This window comes from Sylvia atricapilla, chromosome 2, assembly GCF_009819655.1.
Source record: "Sylvia atricapilla isolate bSylAtr1 chromosome 2, bSylAtr1.pri, whole genome shotgun sequence".
Taxonomy (NCBI): Eukaryota; Metazoa; Chordata; class Aves; order Passeriformes; family Sylviidae; genus Sylvia; species Sylvia atricapilla.
The window spans coordinates 42,922,783-42,947,309 of NC_089141.1; the positions used below are offsets into that span (position 1 = coordinate 42,922,783).

At 40.8% G+C, this 24,527-nt stretch overlaps 1 protein-coding gene across 1 annotated transcript in view; it reads right to left on the reverse strand.

Moving 5' to 3' along the window:
• Positions 1–413: 413 nt before the first annotated feature.
• The window catches only part of CRYL1 (crystallin lambda 1), a 50,548-nt gene continuing 26,434 nt past the window's right edge, over positions 414–24,527 (reverse strand). Inside the window, exons 6-8 of the mRNA XM_066313043.1 lie at positions 16,643–16,748; positions 4,522–4,628; positions 414–2,685 (exon numbers count right to left, since the gene is read on the reverse strand). Of these exons, the coding sequence (XP_066169140.1) occupies positions 2,572–2,685; positions 4,522–4,628; positions 16,643–16,748 (327 nt within the window). The 3' untranslated portion in view covers positions 414–2,571. The remainder of the gene's footprint in view (positions 2,686–4,521; positions 4,629–16,642; positions 16,749–24,527) is intronic.

Consider the following 24,527-nt stretch of genomic DNA (forward strand, 5'->3'; position numbering starts at 1 on the left):
ATAAAACTGGAAATCAGGAAGTGCAAACCAGGAGGAAGTTTAGGAGGTCTCTGCTGTAACCTCCTGCTCACAGCAAGTCAGCTCTGAGGTCAGACCAGGCTGCTCAGGGCTTCATCTAGTCAGCATTTGAAAACCACCAGGGTGGGAGAATACGCCAGCTCTGTGGACAACCTCTGCCTCTGCCTGACTAATCCTCACAGGGCAAAAAATGTCTCCTGGAGGCTAGAACTCCTATGCAAATGTCAGCTAAAGTACACTTTTTATCAAGAACCTTCCCCCTCCTCAATTTATAGCTGTAAACCTGTGTAGGAAATGATGGTCCAAGGTGAGATCTGCTGTAACCCTGTGGAGCAGCTGCTCACTGTACAGAAGTCCTCTGTCTCTAAAACATCAATCACACTGGAGCACTCAAATTAATATCTTCTTCATTAAAATATTTTATTAATAAGCAAATAATAAAGCAGCAAATATTTCATGGCATGATCAAGTTTTAAAAAATCTCAGAGTAAACAGAAGCACTGCAAGCTAATTAGTTATGACAATGTCATATGCCCACAAGAAAAACAGGTCAAATCTTGAAAGTAATCAGGACCTTCTACAGCCTTGCCTGAAATGCAAAACCATACACAAAATGAGGAAATCAACCTCATAATTAATTTACTATTGCTTAGTAAGGCCTCAGGAGTGAAGACTGACCTCTCAGATATATAAATGTAGGTTGAGCCAGTCACTGTGGCAATAAAAAACAAGAGAAGAAACATGAAAATTTTAAATCTGTATTGGGATAAAGTAATAATTTGAGCTTACAAATTTCCTGTTCACTCCACTCATTATAAAGAAGCACAGGACAACCTCTGCACTGTGCCTCCCATCCTATGTTTTAGTTTTACATCCAGAGATGTGTTCTTGGCCCACCACTTGTGTCAAGCCATACAAATTACCTTACGCCTCTTTTATTGTGACCTAAGCACAAATAATTGGGTTTGGTATGTTCATGCAGACATTTCTGCTAAACTCGAAATGGTAACTAGTAAAGTTACAGCTTTACTAAACAACAGCTTGTTTGTGTACTGCATTCTCTATAAACACAGGAGAATTAGCAGAAGGACAGCTTAAAGCTTCTGCATCTGTACTGTGAAATTGCATGACCAGCTAACACAAATTCAGAAGAGCGTAACTCAGGAGGGTGGGTGTAATGCACTGTTTCCAGTTATTCCTACTATCTGCATTAACAGTAATGCCCCAAGGTTCCAGCTAAGATCAAAGTCCAACTATATTACCGAGTACACATGTTCACAATAACACTTTGCAGTGGACCAAAAGATGCCACTGTAGCACCTGAGGTTGATCCTACTTCCAGGTGTATCCTTATCCTGTGTTTTTCTATGTGGAGATGTATCTCCTGAGGGAATGGTAGCAGTAAAGCATAGATGCAACACCTAAGCCACTGCATCTTTCCCTCTGTAGGGGACCAGAAGAGCAGATCACAGAATCATTGAATGGCTTGGGTTGGAAGGGATCTTAAAGATCATCTAGTTCCAACTCAGGTATCTGGGTTCCTTCAGCTACAGCTGTTACATTCACTACAACTGAGTCCTAAAGAAGCAGATCTTGCTTCAACCAATGTGTAAAACAGATGTGTCTGCAGAGGGGTGAACTGGTTTCCCAAGATCATTTGGAAGGTTATGGAGAAAGCCCGGACAGATGCACACCACCATACTGACTCCCAAACTAGCTACTAAATCCAAATCTCTTACTTCTCACAGACAAGCCATAAAATCTGGCACATACTTATGCAGCAATGCCAACAGCCAGCATCAAACATCAGTGAGCAAAGCCATGGTCTCTCAAGTGCGTGGTCCTGAAAACCAAGCAGGTTTCTGGTAAGCCTTGGAGAACCAGGGAGAGGGGATGAAGGGAGAATTCTGCTTTATTTACTCATATTTAGATCACCACACAGGTACAGAAGTGCCAAGGGGAGGGAAAGGAGGAGCAGTTCTTTCCCCTACATTGTGAAACAGTAACAGATATGAACTGAAGTGACCCTTAACTGCTGCTGAGGTCTCAGCTCACCCTGGGGTGAATCCACGCTTTGCTCAATACAACCTTTCCTATCTGCAGTCACTGCTTTACAAATTAACCTCACTGTCACAGTGACTGGCGGGGGGGAGGGCTTATTTTCTCCAGTGACAAACAGCTGACGTTTGCCTGTTTCAGATCTCTGCGTTAGCAAATATTATTCAAGTGCTGAATTTCTAAGCAAGTTGAAAAATGCATTATTTAAAACATGATTCTGTTCCTGCATTGCACAATATCAGTGTTGCTAAAGCTACTTAATGCTTACACATCTAATGCATTTGTGTAGTAATTTGATTAATTTTAACTGAATGTTTTAATAACTGTTTCTAGTCAATCATGAATTTGGCAAATTAGGACCAAATGTTTCATTGGTCTCATGTGCATATATCATTGGTTGCCCATTCAATCTTCTCTTCTGCATGACCAAAAATTTCCACTTTTTAAATGAAGATCCGCTCTTCATTTGGTCTCTCCTGTTAGACAAGGTGCACCTCAGTCAGATTTCATTTGTGTTTTCAGTTTGGCAAGACCAGTGAGACATTCATCTCTCCATTTTCTCCTGGCATCCAGGGCTTTTGGAACAACTGGAATTTTTTCAGACAGTGCCTGGAAGAGAAAATTTAAGATGACTAAATTTCACATTCTGAGTGAAAAGTTTTTCACCAGCATTTTTTTTTTCCTGCTTTCCCTGTGTCAGACCAAGTCACCATCCACACAAACTATAATTTAGGCTATCACAAGAAATAGGTCACTAATTCTGTACATGAGAGACTGGAAAGGAACCAACCTGTACGGGAATAAAAATGCCCCCACTTGGATAAGGTTATCCCGAATGTGGCAATGAAGATGATGACAGGAACAACAAAGCATCAGCCTCCTCCCTCATTTTGCTTCACACAGTCACTGTTTAGTCTCTTTGATGATAATCTTTTATTAAGCAGAAAGGAAACAACCTGACCATTTATGTTGCTGAAAATGTGTTCAGAACCAGATTCCTGTGTGTGGTCCCCCATAAATGCAGTGAGAGATATCATGTTTATAAATACATTTTGTCTTAAGAATACCAGTTATAATAAAAATGACAGGGGAAGACACGTAGAAAACTCAGGGGAAAAAAGTATTTCTGAGTGCACAATCAAAGTTGTCTTAGAAGTGTCAAGGAATAAAAAGTTGTTTTGAGAGTGCAGATAGAGACCACAAGGTCGTCTTTGCCAAATTAGGACCTGAGGTCTTAGCCTTAAAAGGCAGGTGTTGAGAAACTGGGTGAAACCTGGACCTTCTACCAATGACTGGCAGTAACTCCAGAAAAAAAATCAGAGGAAGGGACAGAAAGTAGGATAAGAAATGTTTAATGATTTACTCTAACAGAGCATTGCTGCAAGCCCATCTTTGGCATTGAAGACTGAAGATAATAAAGACCCAGAGAAGCAGACGTTGAAGTAGAATCCAGCCTTCTGTAAAGAAAGCCAAACTGTTTCATACCAATTAAAAGCTTCTGATTGTGAATGACTCCAGAATTATTATTGATTGTTATTATAAGCAATCTGTGTTACTTAAGCATAAAAGAATCTCTTTCCTCAAAATGCATTAACATAAATAGGAACACAAAATGCAGACAAGCTGCCCCTGTATTTGGAATTAATCTCTGACAATTAATCAGAAATGATTCAACGTCTACACATGTTCTTTAGTTAATCATTAAAAAAGGCACCTTTGAAAAGGCAGTTAGGAAATGACAATACTTCAGTTAATTCCAGTGGTCATTCAAATTGACATGAGTATAAACAAACTGTGGGCTTAGAAATGTTAATACATAAACTAGGTCCCAATCCAGAACAGCACTTGTACACATTCTATCTTTAAATATGCATGTAACCTTACCAGACTGCTCACATGCTTGTCTAAAACATGTATTTGCACACATTACAAACTGAAACTCTGGTTTGTAAAGTATAAAAAGAAGAAAAAAAGCTACAGGTTTATGCAGGAACATGGAGTAGGAGGAAGACACAGGATGAATATTCATGTAGGAAAGGAGGCTGAGCATAATATAAGAGGAGGGAAATGGTAAGGAACAGCATGGAGGATGAAATGCCAATAAAATACAGCTGTTAGCAGCTGACTCCTCTGTCAAGTTATATGTTATATAATAATGAATATATATATAATATATATAATAAATATTACCTGTAAAAATGTTACAGGTATTTATTTACAGGTAATAATGTGACTGCTAGGTCACTTTCCCATGATGTATTGTCCAAGTGCTTTCAAAAGGGACTCAGAAGCATGCTGTACTGATCTTTTCCCTTAAAGTACACATTCACACAATAAATACAGACTACAGTACCTCCAGCAGTAAACTGAAATAGTACAAATGTTAAAATAAAAAGTAACATTCTTTGTTCTGAATGTCACTGTTTTTATCAACTCCTTATTTACCTGATTGACTTTCTGCACAGTTTCACCTGAAAATTCTGGAATTGGTCCAAAGGTGTTCAGAACAAGTCTCATTCCTTCAGCATATCTTTCACAATAACTTGAAACACCTGAAAGTAAGAGTGAAAAGTTACATTTCAACAGAGTTTCCTAGTTAAAGTCAGTAAGGCTGCCTGTGCTTAAGCATCATCATAAATCAGAGACCCAAAAAATGGTCTGTTCTTATGACTAAGACACCTAATCGTTGTCAAGAAAAAACGGATTCAATCCACCCCATTTCCATTAAGGTTCACAGAAAAATTATTTAGGACACGGCTGTATTGCAAAACCAATGAATGTCACAGGCAATGCTGTGTGAGGGTATAGTGCGTGACCACAATATACCTGTACTTTGTTACTTGAGACCAGAAAGCTTCCCTGACCAGGGTCCATTAGGAGAGTGCTCTCACCTCTCCTCTCAGTCAGTGTGTGTCATATCTTCAAGCATTCCTATAAATATTTTTATTTATTTAACTGGAGTGTATCAAGAACAGCATGGCTCAGGGGGAAAGTGTCAAAGGCATGGAGACACAGGTGGCCTCCAGTGAAGGAAAAAGGTTAAAGGAGGAACAGATGGATCTTGCATCCCCTAACTGGGGTTAGAGCAAGGGATTTGGCCTTTATAACCCTCTCTGATGTTGAGCACTTCTGGGGGGAGACAGAATTCACCTGACAAAGCAGGGAAAATGCATCTTTGCCAAAACCCTGGCCCATCTGGTGAGAAACTTTATATCAGGAGCAACTGAGGTGTGTGGGGATGGCTCACACAACTGGAGAGATATGCACTGCAGGAAAGTGTGCTATCTCTGTAACAGGGCAGCTCAGATCTGTGGAGCTATTCCATGGGAAGGGTGACTGGCTGAGTGAGAGCCTGTGGAGAGGCCAGTAAAGCACAGCATCCTCCAAGGGCAGGAACAGTCCATCCTGATATTCAGGAAGACAAGTACATGTATCAAGAGATTTGCTTGGATGAGCTCCAGTGCAAAAAGGCGTCCTACAGCAGGTGGAAGCAGGGACAGGCTGTAAAGAAGAAATTAAAAAACACCATCTAGGCATGTAGGAATGGTGTCAGGAAAGCCAAAGATCAGCTCCAGTTGAAACTTGTGAGGATGTTAAGAGCAACAAGGAGAACTTCTACTGTTAGTAATAGCCCTTATTGTTACTAGCATGCCCTTGCAAGTCTGCTTTCTACAATACTTCAAACATTAAGTCAGTCAATGCACCAATGTCATCATGAGATCTTCAGATGACTGAAGGCAAATATTGCACCCATCTTCAAAAAAGGTCCAAAAAAAAAGTGGGATACTACAGGCCAATTAATCTCTCTTCTGTTCCTGAGAAAATCAAGGAGGAAGTCCTCTTGAAAGAAACTCTTGGACACAGGAATGAGAGTGTGATTGTGACAATCAGCACATAGTCTTCAATGGGTACACCATGGTGTACCCATGGTGTCTAACTGACCTCGTTGCCTTCTGTGATTAAGTAATCATTTGTGAAAAATAGGAAAGCAGTAGATATAATTTACCTCAACTTTAGAAAGGTATTTGACGTGGTCTTTCATTATATTCTTGTATCAAAGTTTGGACATTAGGGTCCATCTGTATGGACAACTCGATGGACAAAAAATGGGTTGGACATGTAGGCTCAGAGGTAGTGGTTAATGGATTGCGCTCCACCTGCAGGCCAGCAAAAATGGAGTATTGCAGGAACCTGTCCTGAGACCTGTACTGCTCACCAAAACATGTTCATAATGTTTGTGAAGAGTATCAAATTGGGTAGGAGTGGGAGCCAGAGGGGTATGGACCAGCTGGTACACTGAAGGGCAGGACTGGCCTTAGAAAGGTTGGAGGAATGTGTCAATATAAAACTTTAACAAGGACATACAGAAGATCCTGCACCTCAGAAGGAAGAGCTCCTTCCAACAACACAGGCTTGTGAACTCCAAGAACTCCTGGTAGTGGCAGACAGCAAGCTGTACATGAACCAACAGTGTGCCCTGGCAGCAAAGAGGGCAAACAGCCTAGGCTGCGTTAACAGATTGAAATTAATTAACAGTAGACTGAAGGAAGTGATTAACACCCTTTACTCAGCATGCATTAGACCGCATCCAGGATACTGCATTCAGTTTGGGACTCCCAAGTATAAAAAAACACTGACAAAACAGAGCAACCTCAGCAGAAGCCACCAAAATGGTGGGGCCTGGAGCACTTGTCCTGTGAGGAGAGGCTGAGGGATCTGGGTTTGTTCAGCCTGCTATAGAGATGGCTTTGAGGGAACCTAGCAGCAGCTCCCCAGTGCTGCAGCAGAGCCTGTGGGGAGGTCAGTGAGCACACAGAGCCGGGTTCTTTACAGTTCTGGACAGCAGAAGGACAAGGGACAACAGGCACAATTTGTTATGAGAGGTTCAGACTGAACACTCAAGCACTGGCACAAGTTGCCCATGGAGACTGTGCAGTTTCCACCTTTGGGGTTTTTCAAGACTGTATGAAACCCTGAGAGCTTGACCTGACCTCAGGACCTTCACACAAGATCTGTGAAGCTCTTACACACATGGTCAGAGAACCTAAGAACCAACTAACTGGTAATAACAGGTAAAATGGCAATCAAGTAGACCTTGGCTGAATTACAGAAAGACCCAGCTTCCATCAGCTCTAGTAGGAAGCTCTAAACAATTATTGTTGAGGCAGTAGAGATTATGAAATAATACACGCACCAAAAAGAGAAATCAGTCACTTAGCCAATGTACATATCTCGTAGACTTTTTAGGGCTATTAACTACCACAAAATAAGGCAGCCTTTCCCAATCAGGATGTCAGAAACCGCACCACAATAGTAAATAAGCACGCTTATCTGGCAGTTAGCAAGCTGACAATGATAAAATCACAGAATCAATTGGGTTGGAAAATACTTCGAGATTGCGTCTAACCTATCACACTTATGTGGATTATCCTGATGATCACCCCAGATCTGAGAAGTTCTGGACATCCACTAAAGGCTTCTGAGACTGAAGAATTTGCATATACTTAATTCTATTTTCATTAGCTAGTTATCAAAGCAAAGAGGAGAAACGTGCAAAAGACAAAGGCAAGCAGTTACAGTTACCAACCCTTCCATGAAGACTCAGGACATTGTACAGACTGAGAAATATGAACAAGAACTGTTCATGATCTTATCAAACCACAAAATGCAGGAAATATAAGCCTGACTATCACACAAAAGAATGCAAATCAGGTGAAGAGTCATTAACTGATCTCCTTCCTCAACAGTTCCCTGGAATGCAATACTGTATAATATCAATACCTTAGAAGTCACACCTCTCTATCCCTAAAATGGCTGCGGTTGGAATAAATGAATGGCAACCTCTGACTACTGCCAATGTATCATAAACAACACCACTTAGACTGCTCAACATGCTTGAAATCGCTGAACTACAGGGTTTCTGAAAGGCCTCTGAGGTCAGTAGGAGGATGGAGAACACTCTTGTTTCTGGGCCAAAGAAGAACTTTCAAAGGACAAAGCCTCAAGAAAGTATTAAATTTACTTCAGAACTCTAAAGTCATGATGATCATCAGCTAAACAATTGGAAGGACAGAAGAGGAGAATATGTCCATTGCACAAGAGCAACATGGGGAGATTTGAGAGTATTCCACTCTTTTAAAAATGGACTAGGAACATTCTCCAGTATCTGAAGGAAGGAGGAGGCTCTGAGAAAAACAGCAGCCTGATACAGCCTTGTTAAATAGTTTGAACCTATATTTGGTGCCAGGAGTGTGACAATCAGCATTCAGTTAGTCTGTCTCCTCGTGTTATCTACCCATGGAGCATATGCATTCCTAGAATACAACTTGGAATGTTCTGGCTTTCCCCAACACAAGAAGGAATGCCAGCTAGTCATACAGGTATATCGGTTTTTAATTATACAGAAAAATAGTATTTTGCTCAATTTTCTTGATTGACATACAACCAGAAACCTCCAGATTGCCTACTGGGCTTCAAAATATCCCTGGCAGGAAGTGAGATTCAGGAAGAGAAGCATTACTGTGGGATGTGGAACAGGCTGTGATATCATCCTATCTCTTCACTGGGGAAGAAGCATACACCACCATCCACTTCCATAAGCACTCTGGAAAGGACCACTGGCTATCAGGGTTTTCTGACCATACCCTGCCATTAGCTTAAGTGTTTGCCTATTACATTTTAACAGCTGGGCTCACAGACTTTGGCACCTGAAGCCAACCCAGACTGACCTACCAGGGGTATGCTATCCATGTGAGCAATCCTGGGAACTCAAGACAATGCTGTACAAGACTCATGCACCAGCCACAAGACAAAGATAGTTACATGCAACTGGCTCATGTGAGCTTTGTCTTCTAACAGTGAGGAGTCTGAGCAAAAATGTGCCCACATCACAGAGCGTTCACAGATGCAGAAGTAGAAATAACTGAGGCAGAAGAGTGCAGATTTTTTCTGCCAGCAGCTGTTGTCAGTTGGACAATGACAAAATTTAAAAAAAGCAACTCAGTCAAATATAGCAATTCAAGCAAATCCCCATGAGCACCTGGCAACAGAAGGAATGGTAAAAGAAGTATCAGTTACCAGTTATTCTGGTGTTTACCCAGCTGACACAGGTCTATGACACTTACAGACCAAATAGTTTAGATTTGTACTTTTCCAAAAGGCAACGGGAACCTTTCAAACATGTAGCAAGCTTGTGCAGTAATACCATAGAGCTGAGTAGTTTTGATTGTGGTGGTAATGAGAAGGTAGAATAGAAGACTGTACACCAGAAATCTTTTTCACAAGCCTCAAGTACAATAGTATCCTGGGAAAGCTGAATGCTTGGATATGGCTGAATCATTTACCTGCTGAATATGAACTCCTGAGCTGGACATGGCCTTTAAAGTTCACTCAGCCAGCCAGACCTGGAAATCAAGCTCCTACTGGCAGTTCACCTACTGCTTGAATGAATCAGAACAATTTCTGGGTGGGTGTAGCTCATCAATGCAGCAGAGACGTGTCAAATGCAGGCTGGGTAACACAACTCACCCACTGCGTGTAATGCATGAATGAAAAGAAGCCTTACGCAATGTCAGCAAAAGAAGAAAAAGTGAGAAAAAAGTTAGGGGTCTAGAGAAGAGCAGCAGCATTAGCACAGCTCATCTCAACATTGTGGCTGACGTGGTAACATGCAGGCACATATGCTGCATGCCAGCCAGCAGGTGGGCACTGCAAAATCTTTCAAGTCTCAAGTGAAGTCAATAGACCAAAAGTTAGAAAATGCACACGATCTCACTCAAGGCTTAAAAGAAATGGATAGTTCAAAATTAATAACTCAAGATGGTTCTCCCAGTGTGAAATGCAATTTTTATTTTCCAGTAGTCAGCATCAACTGATTGAACGCATTCCTGAAGCTGAGCACCTGGGCAGTGGGGAATATCGCTGAAAAAAGTCACTTGGCTTTTTAACTGCAAACTCATAGCAACTATTTGACTCAAGGCCTTTAGTCTTAGGAGTCCTTTGGTTCAAGGGTCAGGGCTATTGCAAAGGTGGATGAGAAGAGCCCTTGGCTGGAGCATAGGGTCAAGAAGGAAAACAAATGTGACAGAATCTCTTTAATCCTTGTTGATACTACCCAGGGAGCAGCTTAAGCTGGAAGGATTAGCACTGGCAAACAGTGTGAAACAGAGGAGCATCTGGGAGATGGAAAAACAGCAAGATGGTAAATGGTGTTGATAAAAACAACCATCTCTCTTTGCATGCCACTGCTGTGTCCATGCTGTGCCTCACTATCTCCACCTGGAGAGCAAAGATGAGACGATGCATCTAGGACAGAGGAAGAGGACGATAGCTTCCTGTCTGTGTGGTTTGCTGGCTCCCTGTCTAAACCTTCACCCTTCTTGCATTCACTCACTTCGTCAAAGTTGGAGGAAAGAGGCCATGGGAAGAAGCAGATGTTGCAGCAGGCAGCTGAGAACTATGAACACAAAAAGAACACCTCCAGGGAAGATAGGAGTTTCCTGAATCTTCCTTCCACCATTAGTCACAGCTATGGCAGGGAGTGAAAGAAAGGAATGAGTTACAAAAAGTTCTAAGGGGGCAGTATATGCAGGATTATGGAGATGAAAAGAGGAATACTCTATCTTCCTTAAAAATCCCAATCTCTCTCTGCATTTCTGGCTTCAACAGTCCAACAGTCTAGTTACAAGAACATGTTACCACAAGCTAGACAAAGGCATTGATTCAGGGCTCTTCAGCTGCCCAAATGTATCTAGGACACATAAGGCTCCAATAATGGACTAAGCTGCTGCTTATTCAGTTTTGATGAGGGTCCAGGCAGTTTCCAAAATAGCTAATGAACTGTCCCACAAGAATTTGTTCTAAAAACCACATTTAAGGTTTGCAGATCCTTACCTGAAAACTTACACTGGTGTGGTGCAAACATGGTTACTGCTGCAATGCCTCTAGTTGCATCACCAAGAAGAACACAGTATTGATGAAGGAAAAGGAACTCAGGACAGGTATTTAGGTTAGAAACACACATAAAATGCCTCACTGCCCTGAGAGAAGACACAAGTGAAGTTCATAAAGAGGACAATGACTGCAGAAGTAGGAAAAGAGAAGTGAAAACACAACAGTATAAAATGTAGTATATTCATGCATTCTAGTTTGTAAGCATCTTAAAGGATCAGCTTCTTATATGCTGCCTCATATGTCTTCTCTTCACAAGAAAGACAACAGGCACGAGGGCTGAAGAATACAAGCAAGCAAACTTGGTAAACCAGCCTGGCAAGGCACTGAGATATTTGTGAGAGAGAATGAGAGAGCAAGTGTCACTGGCATGGACAGGGACAGGAACATGCCAAAGAGAGGGTGCTCCACCATACTGAGCATTAACTTGATGACTTTGAACCTGATGGGCAGCATATTACGATACTGTAATGACTCAAAGAGAGGAGGCACCATGGTCAAGCCACTGATGCAATAGCATCAACAATTTGAAAAGACTGGGGTGGGGTTGACTTGAGCACATAAAATCTAAGAAGAGGCTGCAGTGAAAGATGAGTATGGATGACAATAGAAAAATAGGCATATTTTAACAGAAAAAAGGGAACATCATGGAGGAATCTGACATGGTTAAATTATGTTCAGAGAAACAAAAGTTCCAAACATTTTTAATGGTAGAGGGATTACATTTCTGAACATTACAGCTCCAAGGGCAACTTTCTAAATGTAATCCTATCTTCATCAAGGGTGTGTCTGATCACAGATGCACGCTCTGAGTTAGGGCGTGAGTTCACAGGACACTACATTAATTGCCATATGAATTAATTTACAGTTCTAGTCACACAAATACTTGGAACTACCTGAAACAGTGGTAGCATCAAAAAGTTTTATTCTCGTTGTGCCTGTGTTACCATCTCAACTGCAATGCACAAGTATTTCTGCAGGCCTGCTGTGAGCTGGATCAAGGAATTAAACTGAGTCATTATGCACTGCTTGTGTTGTTAGATCAGTTTCAAACTTGGGATGAATTCTTCAGTCTGAGCCACTTGGTGATCATACATATTCTTTCATTAATGCATCAAGATGTGTTCTCTGGGAACTATCTGTAATGACTTGAGGAATAAAGCATAAAGAATTCCTGTGCAAAGCCATGTGTTCCTTTCAGAAAGCAGAGGGAACTACTTTACATCTAAGAGCCTACAGAAGGAAACAGGTGCACAGCAGCCAGTACCCTGAAAAATTCACATCTTGACTTACTGCATATAAACTCTTTCATTCAGAAAAGCCCTGCAGCTCCACAAAGGCAAACAGCAGTTCTAGAAGGGCTATAAACTGCTTTCTTCAGCCTATTGGGAAGGGAATTGAATGCATGTAAGCACATATCAAATATATGGTGAGTTTATGAAAAGTTAAAGGGTTTGTATGATTAAATACCACTATGATACTTCAGGTCAGTAGTACCCTCTTACAAGCATCATGAATTGGGTTGAGATATTTTATGATCCTAAAACATGACACATACACTGGACAAAAAAGAAGGCAATCTTCATTTTCTTAAATGTTACTATCTTTGAGGTTCTCACACCTACTGACGAGCTTGCAGTACAAAAACTGAACTGGGCTGAAGTTTGGTTTGCTCCCTGTACAGCAGCACTGAAGTAGCCATAGCAATGGAAATAATTTCTGCTCTTGAACCAGCCAGTATATCTCCTTGGAGTAATTCTTAGAAACCACACTTGACTATGTCTTGCCCAACAAAACAAGAAAAATTTCCTCCTTTTGAACTACGATTTATGATTCTCCACTCCTTCCTTTCCATAATTTGTACTTTTCACACAGCACAATCATTTTGCTCCTATCATCCAAAACCAAGTCAGCAGGCAGGTGCTTCTGAGATGAGCAAGTACTCCTACGTTCTCTAAGAGAAACACCATTTTGATCATGAAGACTAATTTCTAGTTTACTGGATATTTGTACTTACTATATGGGGACCATACATCAGCCCCAATTTCCACCTAACTCCTATAGACACCTGTATGATTACCTCAGTTAGTGACAGAATGTAATCCTGGAATGCTGTTGATATAAATGTGGGAGAGAAAACAGCAACAAAGATCCTTCAACCTCCCTCATCCAGCTCTTCTGCTAATATTGGCAATCGAGATCAAGCTCCAGTTATACCCCACTAAATAACCTACTAATAAAATAACTGATCTAAGCCTATTGTGAAGTATGTATGAAGAACTTTTGCTGCAACCTGTAAAACACGGGATGTGCTAGTCTAGCCTCTGCTTCTACAGATGATTGCTTGCAAGGGCTTAAAAATAAGAAGAAACAAGATTTCTCAATCTCACTGAGGCTGGACCATCTTCACTATATTCCCAGATTGTCCAGTACATGTACAGGTGGGATGCTGTGTCTGCTAACATAATCCCACAACAGTAAACAGGCAAAATGATTGTGGTGAAGCCTACTGATTTTCCTTGTAGAAGACTTAACAGCATTTGTCATGATGTTGGCATGTGAAATCATAAGAGGACAAACTCAAAATTTGAAACAGATATCAACATTAATTTTATTTGCTGAAATCAACAATCAACTTTGTATTATTATGCAATTTGGGTATGCTTTTTTTCTCCCCAAAGCAGTTTCCTTCCTGTCTCTTGCAATTCAGTCCTCAAACTGTTGTTGTCTCAGCTCCTTTCAATGACTTGGCACTGTCATTTTATTCCATGTTCAAGGCTGTTGGCTCACTGCCATATAGCCAGCATTCCTAATGCTCATGCATTGATTAAATGGTGACCCAAAGTGGCCAAGATAACAGGTTTGATAGGAACATTTATGAATATGGAGGAAAGGATGTAAGAACTAACAGAGGCAAAAAGTGACAGTAGCCCATAGGAAGTTCATGGGAGGATCTTGATGCATACATCCCACAAGGAAAGAAGAAACACTGATCTCGGAAAAAATAATTGGAATAAATTTATTCAAATCCAAACAACATCACATCACCCTAACAAAACAAAACAAAACAAAACAAAACAAAACAAAGGGACTCTCCCACAAATAAGACTATTTTCTCTCACATGCTTCCTTCATTCTTCCTCACTGATTAACAAAAGAGTTTAAGACTGTGGGCAACTAGTATCTTATAGCTGTAAAAATAGGCAGCTGCTGTGAAGCTGGTGAAGCTGATAGACAAATGAAAAGGACAGAGGCAGTTTCTTGTATCTACCTCCACTTCCTTCCACTAATAAAAAAAGACAATATTAGTACAATGCATCAGAGAAGGCTGTCACAGAATCATAAAGTCTTGTAGGTTGGAAAAGACTCCTAAAATCAAGTCCAACTGTTAACCCAGCACTGCCAAGTTCACCAGCAAACCATCTCCCTGACAGGCACATCTACATATCTTTACAATACCGCCAGGGATGGCAAAACCACTTCCCTGGGCAGCCTATTCCAATGCTTAACAACCCTTTCCATGAAGAATTTTCCCCTAATATCCAATCTAAACCTTCCTTGGTGCAACTTTAGGCCATTTCCTCTTGTCCTATCTTGTTGCCTGTGAGAAGAGACTCATCCCCACATGGCTGCACCCTCCTTTCAGGCAGTTTACAGAGTGATGAGGTCCCCCCTGAGCCTCCTTTTCTCCAGGCTGAACACCCCCAGCTCCCTCAGCTGCTCCTCACAGCACTTGTGCTCCAGACCCTTCCCCAGCTCCGCTGCCCTTCTCTGGACACGCTCCAGCCCCTCAATGTCTTTCTTGCAGGGAGGGGCCCAGAACTGACCCCAGGATTTGAGGTGTGGCCTCAGCAGTGCCCAGTACAGGGGGACGGTCCCTGCCCTGGTCCTGCTGGCCACACCATGGCTGATCCAGGCCAGGATGCCATCGGCCTTCTTGGCCACCTGGGCACACCTGGATCATGTCCAGCTGCTGCTGACCAGCTCCCCCAGGGCCTTTTCCAACAGGCAGCTTCCCAGCCACTGCCCCCAGCCTGCAGCACTGCCTGGGGTTGTTGTGACCCCAGTGCAGGACCTGGCACTTGGCCTTGCTGAAACTTATACAATTGGTCCTGGCCCCTTGATCCAGCATGTCCAGATCCCTCTGCAGAGCCTTCCCGCCCTCCAGCAAATCAACTCCCACCCAACTTGGTGTCATCCACACATTTACTAGGGGCACACTTGATCCCTTCACCCAGATAATCAATGAAGATACTAAACAGGACTGGGCCCAACACTGAACCCTGAGGGACAGTGAACCACTAGTGACCAGCCCCCAGCTGAATGTAATTCCATTCCCCACCACTCTCTGCGCCCAGCCATCCGGACAGTCTTTTACCCAGTGAGCAGCCAGTTTCTTCAGGAGAATGCTGTGGAAAATGGTGTCAAAGGCTTAAGTAAAATCCAGGTAGACAATATATTTTTCCTCATCCACTAAGCAGATCGTCTTGCTTTAGAAGGAGATCAGGTTAGTCAAGCAAATCCTTGGCGATGAAGAGGAGGTCCATATTATTCACATTATGTGAAGCAATACTGGGCAACCAAAGAAAAGCTGGCACTGGCATGGAACTATGAACATAGGCCATCACAGGTCCTGACATCAGCAACTTTGATTTAAACTGTCTCTGATTCAGAGACATTGTATCTGCAAGTGCAGGAGTGAAGCAATACTTCTCCTAATCCAAGTTACTGAACCAGCCCACAAGGTGCTGTTGCAGAAGTGGTTCAGTGCACAGGTGTACTGCAGCATTGCCTAAAAGATCCAGCAGCAGAGCAAGAGCCTACCATGTCAGGGGCCATACAGAAGCAAAATAAAGACACAGCCCATAATATAAAGAGCTAGTATTTAGCTGATCTTAATTTTTTGAAGTTTTGTGTTTTGTTAAAGTCTTTGCTCAAACCTTTGTTACGCTGATCCATAATTTTTATTTCATTTTATGCAATCTGCTTTTTATTTACTTGGGATTCACATATACTAGTCCAAAAAAATCTAAAAATCTGATTTAATTATGCAAGACAAATATCAAACTGTTACATGACTGCTTTGTCAAGTCAGCTTTATATGCACAAGATTTTGCTGGCAAAAGCAATTTTATTTCATTCAGGATATAAGCTTAAAGTACAGCAGCTGCAGGGACATTTACACTGTAGCTTTGCTACAAATTCAGCAGCAGGGGGTACTCATCTATGGAAAGTGATTTTCTGTTGACACTGGATTATCAGCTAAACTTTTTCAATAGTTTTTTCACCTGACATTCAGACAGTTCTGAGCTACAGCAAAGTTGTCAAAGTATGATGGGATGAATTTTGGTAAAAATTTATTACACAGCTAGTGTTTTAATAGTTTGTCATCTTTCATGTGATTATTTGTAACAGGCTAATCAATATCCATTTCCTTCCATTGACCACACATTTTAAATAAGTTTTCCTTACCATTACATGAAAAAAAAAAAAAAAAAAAAAAAAAGTCATAGTTGCAGCAATCCTAACCTGGACTTTTGGTTTGTTACATAACATTTCCAGAGTCTTGTGCAAGGCAAGCCTTCCCTTCATACTCATAACATTTTACACTACCTACCTTCTGCATTAAGGTGCATGGTTTCCAGAGGTCCAATAAATGCGTATCGCATTCCCAATCCATCAGACATCACAAGGTCTACATCAGTAGGAGACATTACTCCTTCCTAAGCATCAAAAGTACAACAGGAAGGAAGACTGGTGAATGTTTGCTTTTAATGCAAAATTTCCCATTTTTTGTATATAATTAAAATAATTGGGAAGTAATAAAAACTAAGGCTAGAAATAGCAGTTAAGATTGCAAAGAGAAAAACACAACTGTTTGCCAGCAATGTCCATCTATTATGCAAGCCTTCCTATGTTCGGCATAAGCAGTCATTCATATCTCTAGGACTGTACTTTATAGTCCCAGAAACAGAATTGGAGAAGAAAGCAAGCATGACACTCTTAATAGCACATGGCCAAAACAGTTTATATCAAATCCAAGTACTATACCAACCCTTTTAAATACAGGAATTTTGGCTAAGTGTTACATTTCCCTTCGTATTCTCTTAGTTAGGGATTTTTGGACAGAGTCCCAGTTAGCAGAAGGGAGGTGTGCCAGTGGGTACTGCTCCTGAGGCCACCTGCAAAAAAGGCTGGGTCCAAACACGCAGGCAATGCAGTTGCCACTCCCTCCCACAAAACTCAACGAACATTCAACCTACCCAGCCTCAACCTGCCCAGGGTCCTTGAGTTCCTTGCCAGCCTCACATCTAAAGAGCTGGCAGGATATGGAGCAAGCAAAATGAAGCCATTTCTCATGTTAAAAGTTGAGCGTTGCTATTCCACCCACATGTAGCACTTACAAGAAAGCCAATGCCTCCATCAGGTTGAGGCAAGCACAGAAAGGCTTGTAAAAAATGATTCACAGTTCTTTACCTGAACAGATTGACTTGAGAAGAATACTATTTATTACATGAGGTTGTTTTCTACCTACTAGAAAGAATTAATGAAGACTTGTTCTAACCACTTTCATCAGATAAAGCTTGGTTTCAAGAACTTGTCGTCTTTATTCCCAGAGACATGAAAACATTTCCTTCTGGGTAGGAAGGTGGAAGAGATGCTGAACTGCTTCTAATTTATCTTTTCACCCTACTCTGAGGTGCTCTGCCTACTCAGTGCCTGTTCCTTAGCAAGTGCCTTTAAGCTTCAGAATACTCATACCCATAAACTCATCTGCTTGGACAAAACCACATCATTTTCTGTTAAATTTCTCTCTTGCAGAGCCCTGTCTGAATGTTCCTTTCTATCACGCAGTCATGGGCTAGAGTTACAAGCAGACAGGACAACTCTTCTGGTCTGTAGTAGACATTGACATCTGAGCTAGACATCTAGACTCTCTTTATAATCACCAGGGAGAAAGAGGAAATCAGCATCCTAAAGCAGGCATCTAGAGTAGGTAAGATGAGTTCTGTCCTAAAAGGGCCTAATTCTCCTCACTGATTGAAAGATGAGTAAGAAGCTTAGATATCATTTTCGATATCCCATCTTAAATGAGGTGAATTTCACCCACAGTGTCTTCCTGTGTCCATCATTTACATAATCTACTGCTACTTTAAAGGAAACTTAAATGCCACAAATCAACATAACTTCTACAGCTTGCCACAGACATCAAGTTTCATCATCTCGTGCTTAAATCGAGACTTTTATAAGACAACTTCAAGACTCAATCTATTATAGGCATTGTTCCTATCAAAACCAAGCCTGTCTGAATCCCTGTTGCAGAATTCTACCTTGAAAAGGAAAAACTGACATGATTATTAAGATTGATGTACCATACATGGAACACAGAGTTCTCTTAGCCATAAAATGGCAGGGATAAGAAAGCATTATTTTCTTCAAACTAAAGGTAAAGCATAGACATAGTAAAATAACTCATTTAGAGGCAGATAGAAAAGTCTGCATAAAGACAGGACTAAACAAAAACCTCAGACAGAATTCAGATTACAGACCAGCATCAGTGTTAACTAACACAGGCACCATACATTCTGTGAAAGCTTTTTCCCCTGACATGGCAACACAACTTCTCTGAACAACATCAGCAAAGTCAACAAAAGTGTTTCTCTGTTGGGAGTGCTTCATCCAAACAATGAGTTGTGCTGGTAAAGCTGTGCTTGATGAGTAGTGCCCCCCTGCCCCCCTGGGTGACATGGATTTGTGGACAAAAGACTAACCACAAATTCCAGACAAGCATTTGGACCACAGCAGCAGTTAAAAACTGTAAACATAATGTTAAAAGATTTAACAGGCTCTTGAAGTACTTCAGAGTCATTGCAAATTAATTTCCAAATTAATAACTTACTTTCTTTGGATACCATAGTTCTCAGCTATTATACTGGTATTTGAAGACCAGGTGCCCTCAGATTCATGAGATGAGTGCTTTGCTCTTGGCCTTTTGACTATAGCTGCAATTTGATGTTTACAGCTGCTAAAAGGCAAGAATTATTGCTACCAGAAGGAAACTATGACAGATCCCTTCAGATGAGGGATACAGTGTTCTAATCAAATGAGCTCAGCTTCTTCCTGTCAAAAACACCTTCCTAAGGAAAACCTTTTTACTTCTCTTCATAAATTAAGAACACATAAATGATAAACAAGTTAGACCTTTCTACCCTAGGGAATAAACCTTCTCTCATTTATGCTAAGGAGATCATAAGCTAGTGGGATAATTCATCAGGCTGCAAGTTCAGCAAGGTGTCTTCTACAAGGATTGGTGTTTACGCTAAGAACTAAACAAGAAAGAGTTCCTATCCGGTTTCACTAAGTGTAGGTGTGAATTAATCTTCCCAAGTGGATTTTTCATCCCTTCTGGTAAGCCTCTGCCTCCAGCAATTGTCAGAGGGAGAGGAAGTACGTTAAGAGTTCACTAGAAGCTCCAACAGCTACAGAATTAAGATTTTAAATAAATTCCACCAAAATCCTCAGTGATCCCAATAGTCAGTCAAATTTCAAAATCTAGACTCAGAATCCTCCACACTTCTTACAATAACATTTATATACCACAGTCTCATTTTCCTCGAAGTTTTAACCTCCAGTGATACCACAGGATTATCCTAATGAGGCTTTGGTACTTTATTAGTGCTTCTCCCTATGCAGTGATCCTTTTCACCTTTCCAGAAACCTGTGATGGTTCTGCAGCCTCCAGCATTAGGCTCTGACCCAACCTGTTTGGTTTTAATCAGCAGTCTTTCTTTCCATCTCTGGCTCACACCCACATCGCAACTTCTGTCACAGACGTGGTTTGTAATCGTACCAAATATAATGGCCAAAAAACATCACAATCTTTCTGATTCCACTAATTCATGTTCTCTTACTCACTCCAGTCTGTTACAGAGTTATTCTGGACTTCACTGATTCCTGGACCACATATTTTCTGTTTCCAAATCTGCCACTTCATCCTTTGTATTCCCCAAATCCAGTATTCTTTTTCTTTTCTGACTGCCACTAATATATGCATTCTGTCTCAGCAGTACTTGTCACACCCTCCTCTTCACTATCACTTCAATCAAGTCCCTTCCATCCACACCCAGATAAGATCTTTTTCCAGTCCTGTCATTTTGAGCATATGACTTTTCTCCTATATCCCTCTACATCTCTCAATTTCATAATGTTTAAACTTGCTGTCCTACACACTTCACATGTCCTTGCTTTACTGGCCTTTATCTTCCTTCTTCCATGGCACCCTCACTCACCTCACCCTGTAAGAAACACTGAGTATCAGCGATATTTTTCTTCCTGTCCCTTTAAGCTTCCTTTTTATGACATTCCCCCTTTTATGGGGCACTGTAATTAAATGTTTAATCCTATACCTCATCCTCAATATTTTGGAAAAGTCCTCTGAATAACACTGTATTATAAATAATAATAAGGAATCTGGACTCTAAAAGTCTTCCCAGCATTTAAAGTCTGCTAAGCTAGTCACTTGAGAAAGAAAAGGTAGGTAAATTGATGACTGAAGCCAATACACCCGTTTGCCACAAAACAAACTAAAATGGACACATAGCCAAACCATGGCTTTATTTTCCAGAAGATTAACAAAAATTGAAGAGTTTCCCATTCTTGTCATGTTTTACAATGACTGTAACATAAAAGAAAATCCATTTTTAAAGAAAAACAACCACATTAAGACAGTATTAAAATCTTATACAGAGGTAAGTAGACTACGTACACAATCCATCCTGTAACAGTTTTAACATATTCCTAAAAGCAGCTGAAACTCCTAAATTATATCAAGGTTAAAAAACTGTCATGCTCCACTTGTTATCTCTGCTGCTGTATTTTATGACCTCCTTGCAAATTCCAGGTGATGATTAGGAAAATACTGCAAAAAGGTCAGATTTCACTCAGTGATCCACAGTTAAATGACAATCATAGCTACTCAGAGTAAGGATTGAGACCTCTGAACCAAAGTGTTGGTGAAACTGTTTGGTTGTTATTTTCTGGATTATGTTAACCAAAATTTTACCTTCATAACAAGATAAAGTCAAGCCATTTAATTAATACCCTTTGCAACATAATCCTAAATTACTCTAAAATGTACTGGTATTGGTAAAAGTACAAAAGTAATGATGTCTACAGTGCAGAGTCCTTCCCAGGCAAATAAAGGCAGTAAGCTTCTGCTCTAAGAGTTATGAACAAAATCAGACACACCAGTGACCATTGTCAATGGAGATGTGAGAAAGTACATAAATGGTAACAGAGAATAACAGAGAAAGAAGTTTGAGGTATTTTTCCTGTTACTGGCTGAAGGTTATTCTAATGGTTCCAAATTGGTAAGATAAAAATTTAGGAATTATAAGAGAGGAATAAGGATCTTCAATCTCAACATCTCACAGTACTTCTTTTACTCTCATGATATCAGCCTTGCAACACTTCTACCAGAGCCCTAACAACTGAATACATAAATAAGAAACATACATAAATGCCAGTCTCAGATAGGCTATGAGGTCCTACAGAAAGTCCTCAGATACACAACCTTAAATGAGTTTTTTCTTCTTCTTTCCTACAAATTGGATCTCAACTTGTAAGCCTATTAATTTTTTTACCACTTTACCACAATTCCCACTTCTTCGGTCCAGTCGTGTATTCACAGAATTCATTTTGTGCCCAACTGTACAATCCCTGCCTCCCTGTGTGTGCAGCTGGGAACCCCAGCACCTTTGGCAAAGACAAATTGTATCCAAATACTCAGGTTTCTTGTTGCTACTTTAATCTCTTTGCACTGAATTATGCTTCTCTCTGTGCTCTGGCATCCATGCCACATGCAATTTGAGCTCCAAGTGGAGTCTTGAGCCTGCACCCAGTGTGCTGGCAGAGCCTTACCTCAGCTTTCTGGCTGTGTTAGAAGTGTGTCCTACTCTTGGACCCACATGGCAGAAGTCAATGGCCCCACACAACATTCAGAAAGCAGGTATCTTTACCACATTTCTTTCTACACAGCTGCATCTTTACTTCCATGCTCTGTATCAGAGCCCATCTCCCATCACATGATTCCTCATCCATGTCTCATCCATCCCAACACAATGCTGCTGAAGAAAAGAGAAAGACTAGCAGGTTGTCTGTTTCCCAGATAGATTTGGGAACTCAAACATATTCTGCAAGCTACTCAGCCTATTCATTCTAAAGTTTCCAATATTAAAGGTTGTAAGTACAGCTATACTGCATGTCTGTGCTACCACCAGTGACTTTAACAGGACATTGGCAGTTCTACCAGAGAAACTTCCACTAGTTTCTTTATTGAAATAAGCTCAACTGACTGAAAAAAAAAAACCCAAAACCAAAACACCACACAACAAAAAAAACCCCAACCAACCAACAAAAACCCCCAACAAAACAACCTAACCCACCAGTGTTTCTCAGAGTAATGAAAACATTTGTTCAGGACGTTACCAAATGTTAGTAAAACTTGACTTTTAGGAGTTTCTCAAAGATTGAGAGCTGGGGAGATTGATGTTTTCAACAGTAAGAATTGGAAAGTGACTTCACAAACAGAAGACTCAAGAACTATGTTTCTCCATTTGGAAAGTGAAATACACCAAAAGAACATGACTGGCAATAAAAGTCACTAAGTTGGCAGCACGACAGTACAAACACACAAACTGCCCCAAGCCTGCAGTTCTCACCTATCTGCAGTGATTCTCCTCCCATCAAAGGCACTGTGCAGCCTGAAGTCACACAGCTGAAACTACACAGCCTTTGACAGCTGCTATTGTTCAGGCTTCTGGAGTGGAAATACGGCCACCAATGTTGTTACTGCTTAAATGTGCATTTGGCTGAAATGCAGTAAAATTACACAAGAACAGAACAACTTGGAAGCTTTGATTTACAACAAAATCAACTTTCTTCATCTGTCTGTCCTTCAAGCACTATTTTATTACTGTTTACATAACCACCACTGCCACAAAAGCATCCATACAACAGGTTCATACTAAAGGCTTGCCTCAACTCAGTACTTCCTTTCCAACAGCAGCCCATGAATTATTCTTAAATTCCTTCCACAGCAAGACCAGAAAATTATATTTTCAGGGATATGTACTGTACTGCCTCAGCTCCCAGCAGTCCAGTCCTTGAGACTTTGAACCTGGAGGGTGTTTATGCACATTCCAACATGAAAGTGTCTAAATGATCCCTGCATCCATTCAAATTTTTAGCATCCTAGGTTAATAGGACAGTAGCTTCCACCACGCAGTTTACGCTCTCAGAGATGTGAAAGAATCCTGTCTGATTTTTGAGGCATTACCTGAATAGCTGTGCTGACCAAGGGGGGCTGGTCCACAGTTCCCCAACAACTCTTGGAATTCTTACAAAAGAGGTATCCCTTTTTGCAGTATTATGCTAGTGTATAAAAAGGTGCTTAAATTAGTATTTAATCAACTTCACATTTCAGTTTTGTGATCCTCAGGTAACTTCAATTTCTCCTCCACAGTCAGTCATTGTTCATTTACTCTTTCCTCCTTCAAAAATCTTGCTCTTAGCATGACTTATTTTATATCAGATCTCTTCCTTCTAAGGAAAGGTTGCACTGTGGGAGCCTCTTTTAATAATGAATGTTACAGTTGAGCTAGCTTTTTTCCCATTAACTCAACCTTCCTTGCTCACAATTTTTAGTAGCTGTTTTTACATTTTTATTCTCAAAGATATTTTTTCACCAGTGTTCTCACGGTTTCAAAAATAATTTAGAGGCTAATTTGGATAGGGACAGACTTGTCAGTGCTGCTCAGAAACAGGACAAGAGGCAACAGGCACCTTGTAACTCAGAAAGTTTCATCTGAATAGGAAGAAAAAAATTCTTTGCCCTGAGGGTGACAGAGAACTGGAGCAGGCTGCCCAATGAGAACCAACATTCTCCTCTGAAGTTACTCAAAACCCCCCTAGACATGAATCTGTGCAACCTGCTGTAGTAGGGGGTTGGGCTAGATCTCCAGAGGTTCCTTGCAACCCAAACTATTCTGTGATTGTATGTTACTGTCTTTTCTATCCTGTGCTTTCCAACATGACTACAGCTTTCTGAAGGTGTTTCTCTTATCATAGACTTGAGGCTTTTTATTAGAAGTTTAACATTTTTAAAATTTAAATAAACATCTCCAGCAGCAGATCAGTTCCTTCCTCACAACACTGTTTTACTTACTGTTATTCACCACCTTCTTTATATTGTATTACGTTGCTAGTGAAAGCCAGCTACAGGTAAGCAAAATCAGTTCAGCAACTATGTTTAAACACTTCTTTGGAAAAAGAGTTGCTTTATTTTTAGTAATATTACCTTAGTTTTAAGATTTTTACCTGTATTTGTGTGCATGGTTGTTTTAAACAACTTGAAAAATCAAAAGAAAGTAAGTCCTATTAAAGCCCAGTCAAAACTCTTCTCAAAAGAACAGCAACAGACTCATAACTCAGCTCCTGCTGAT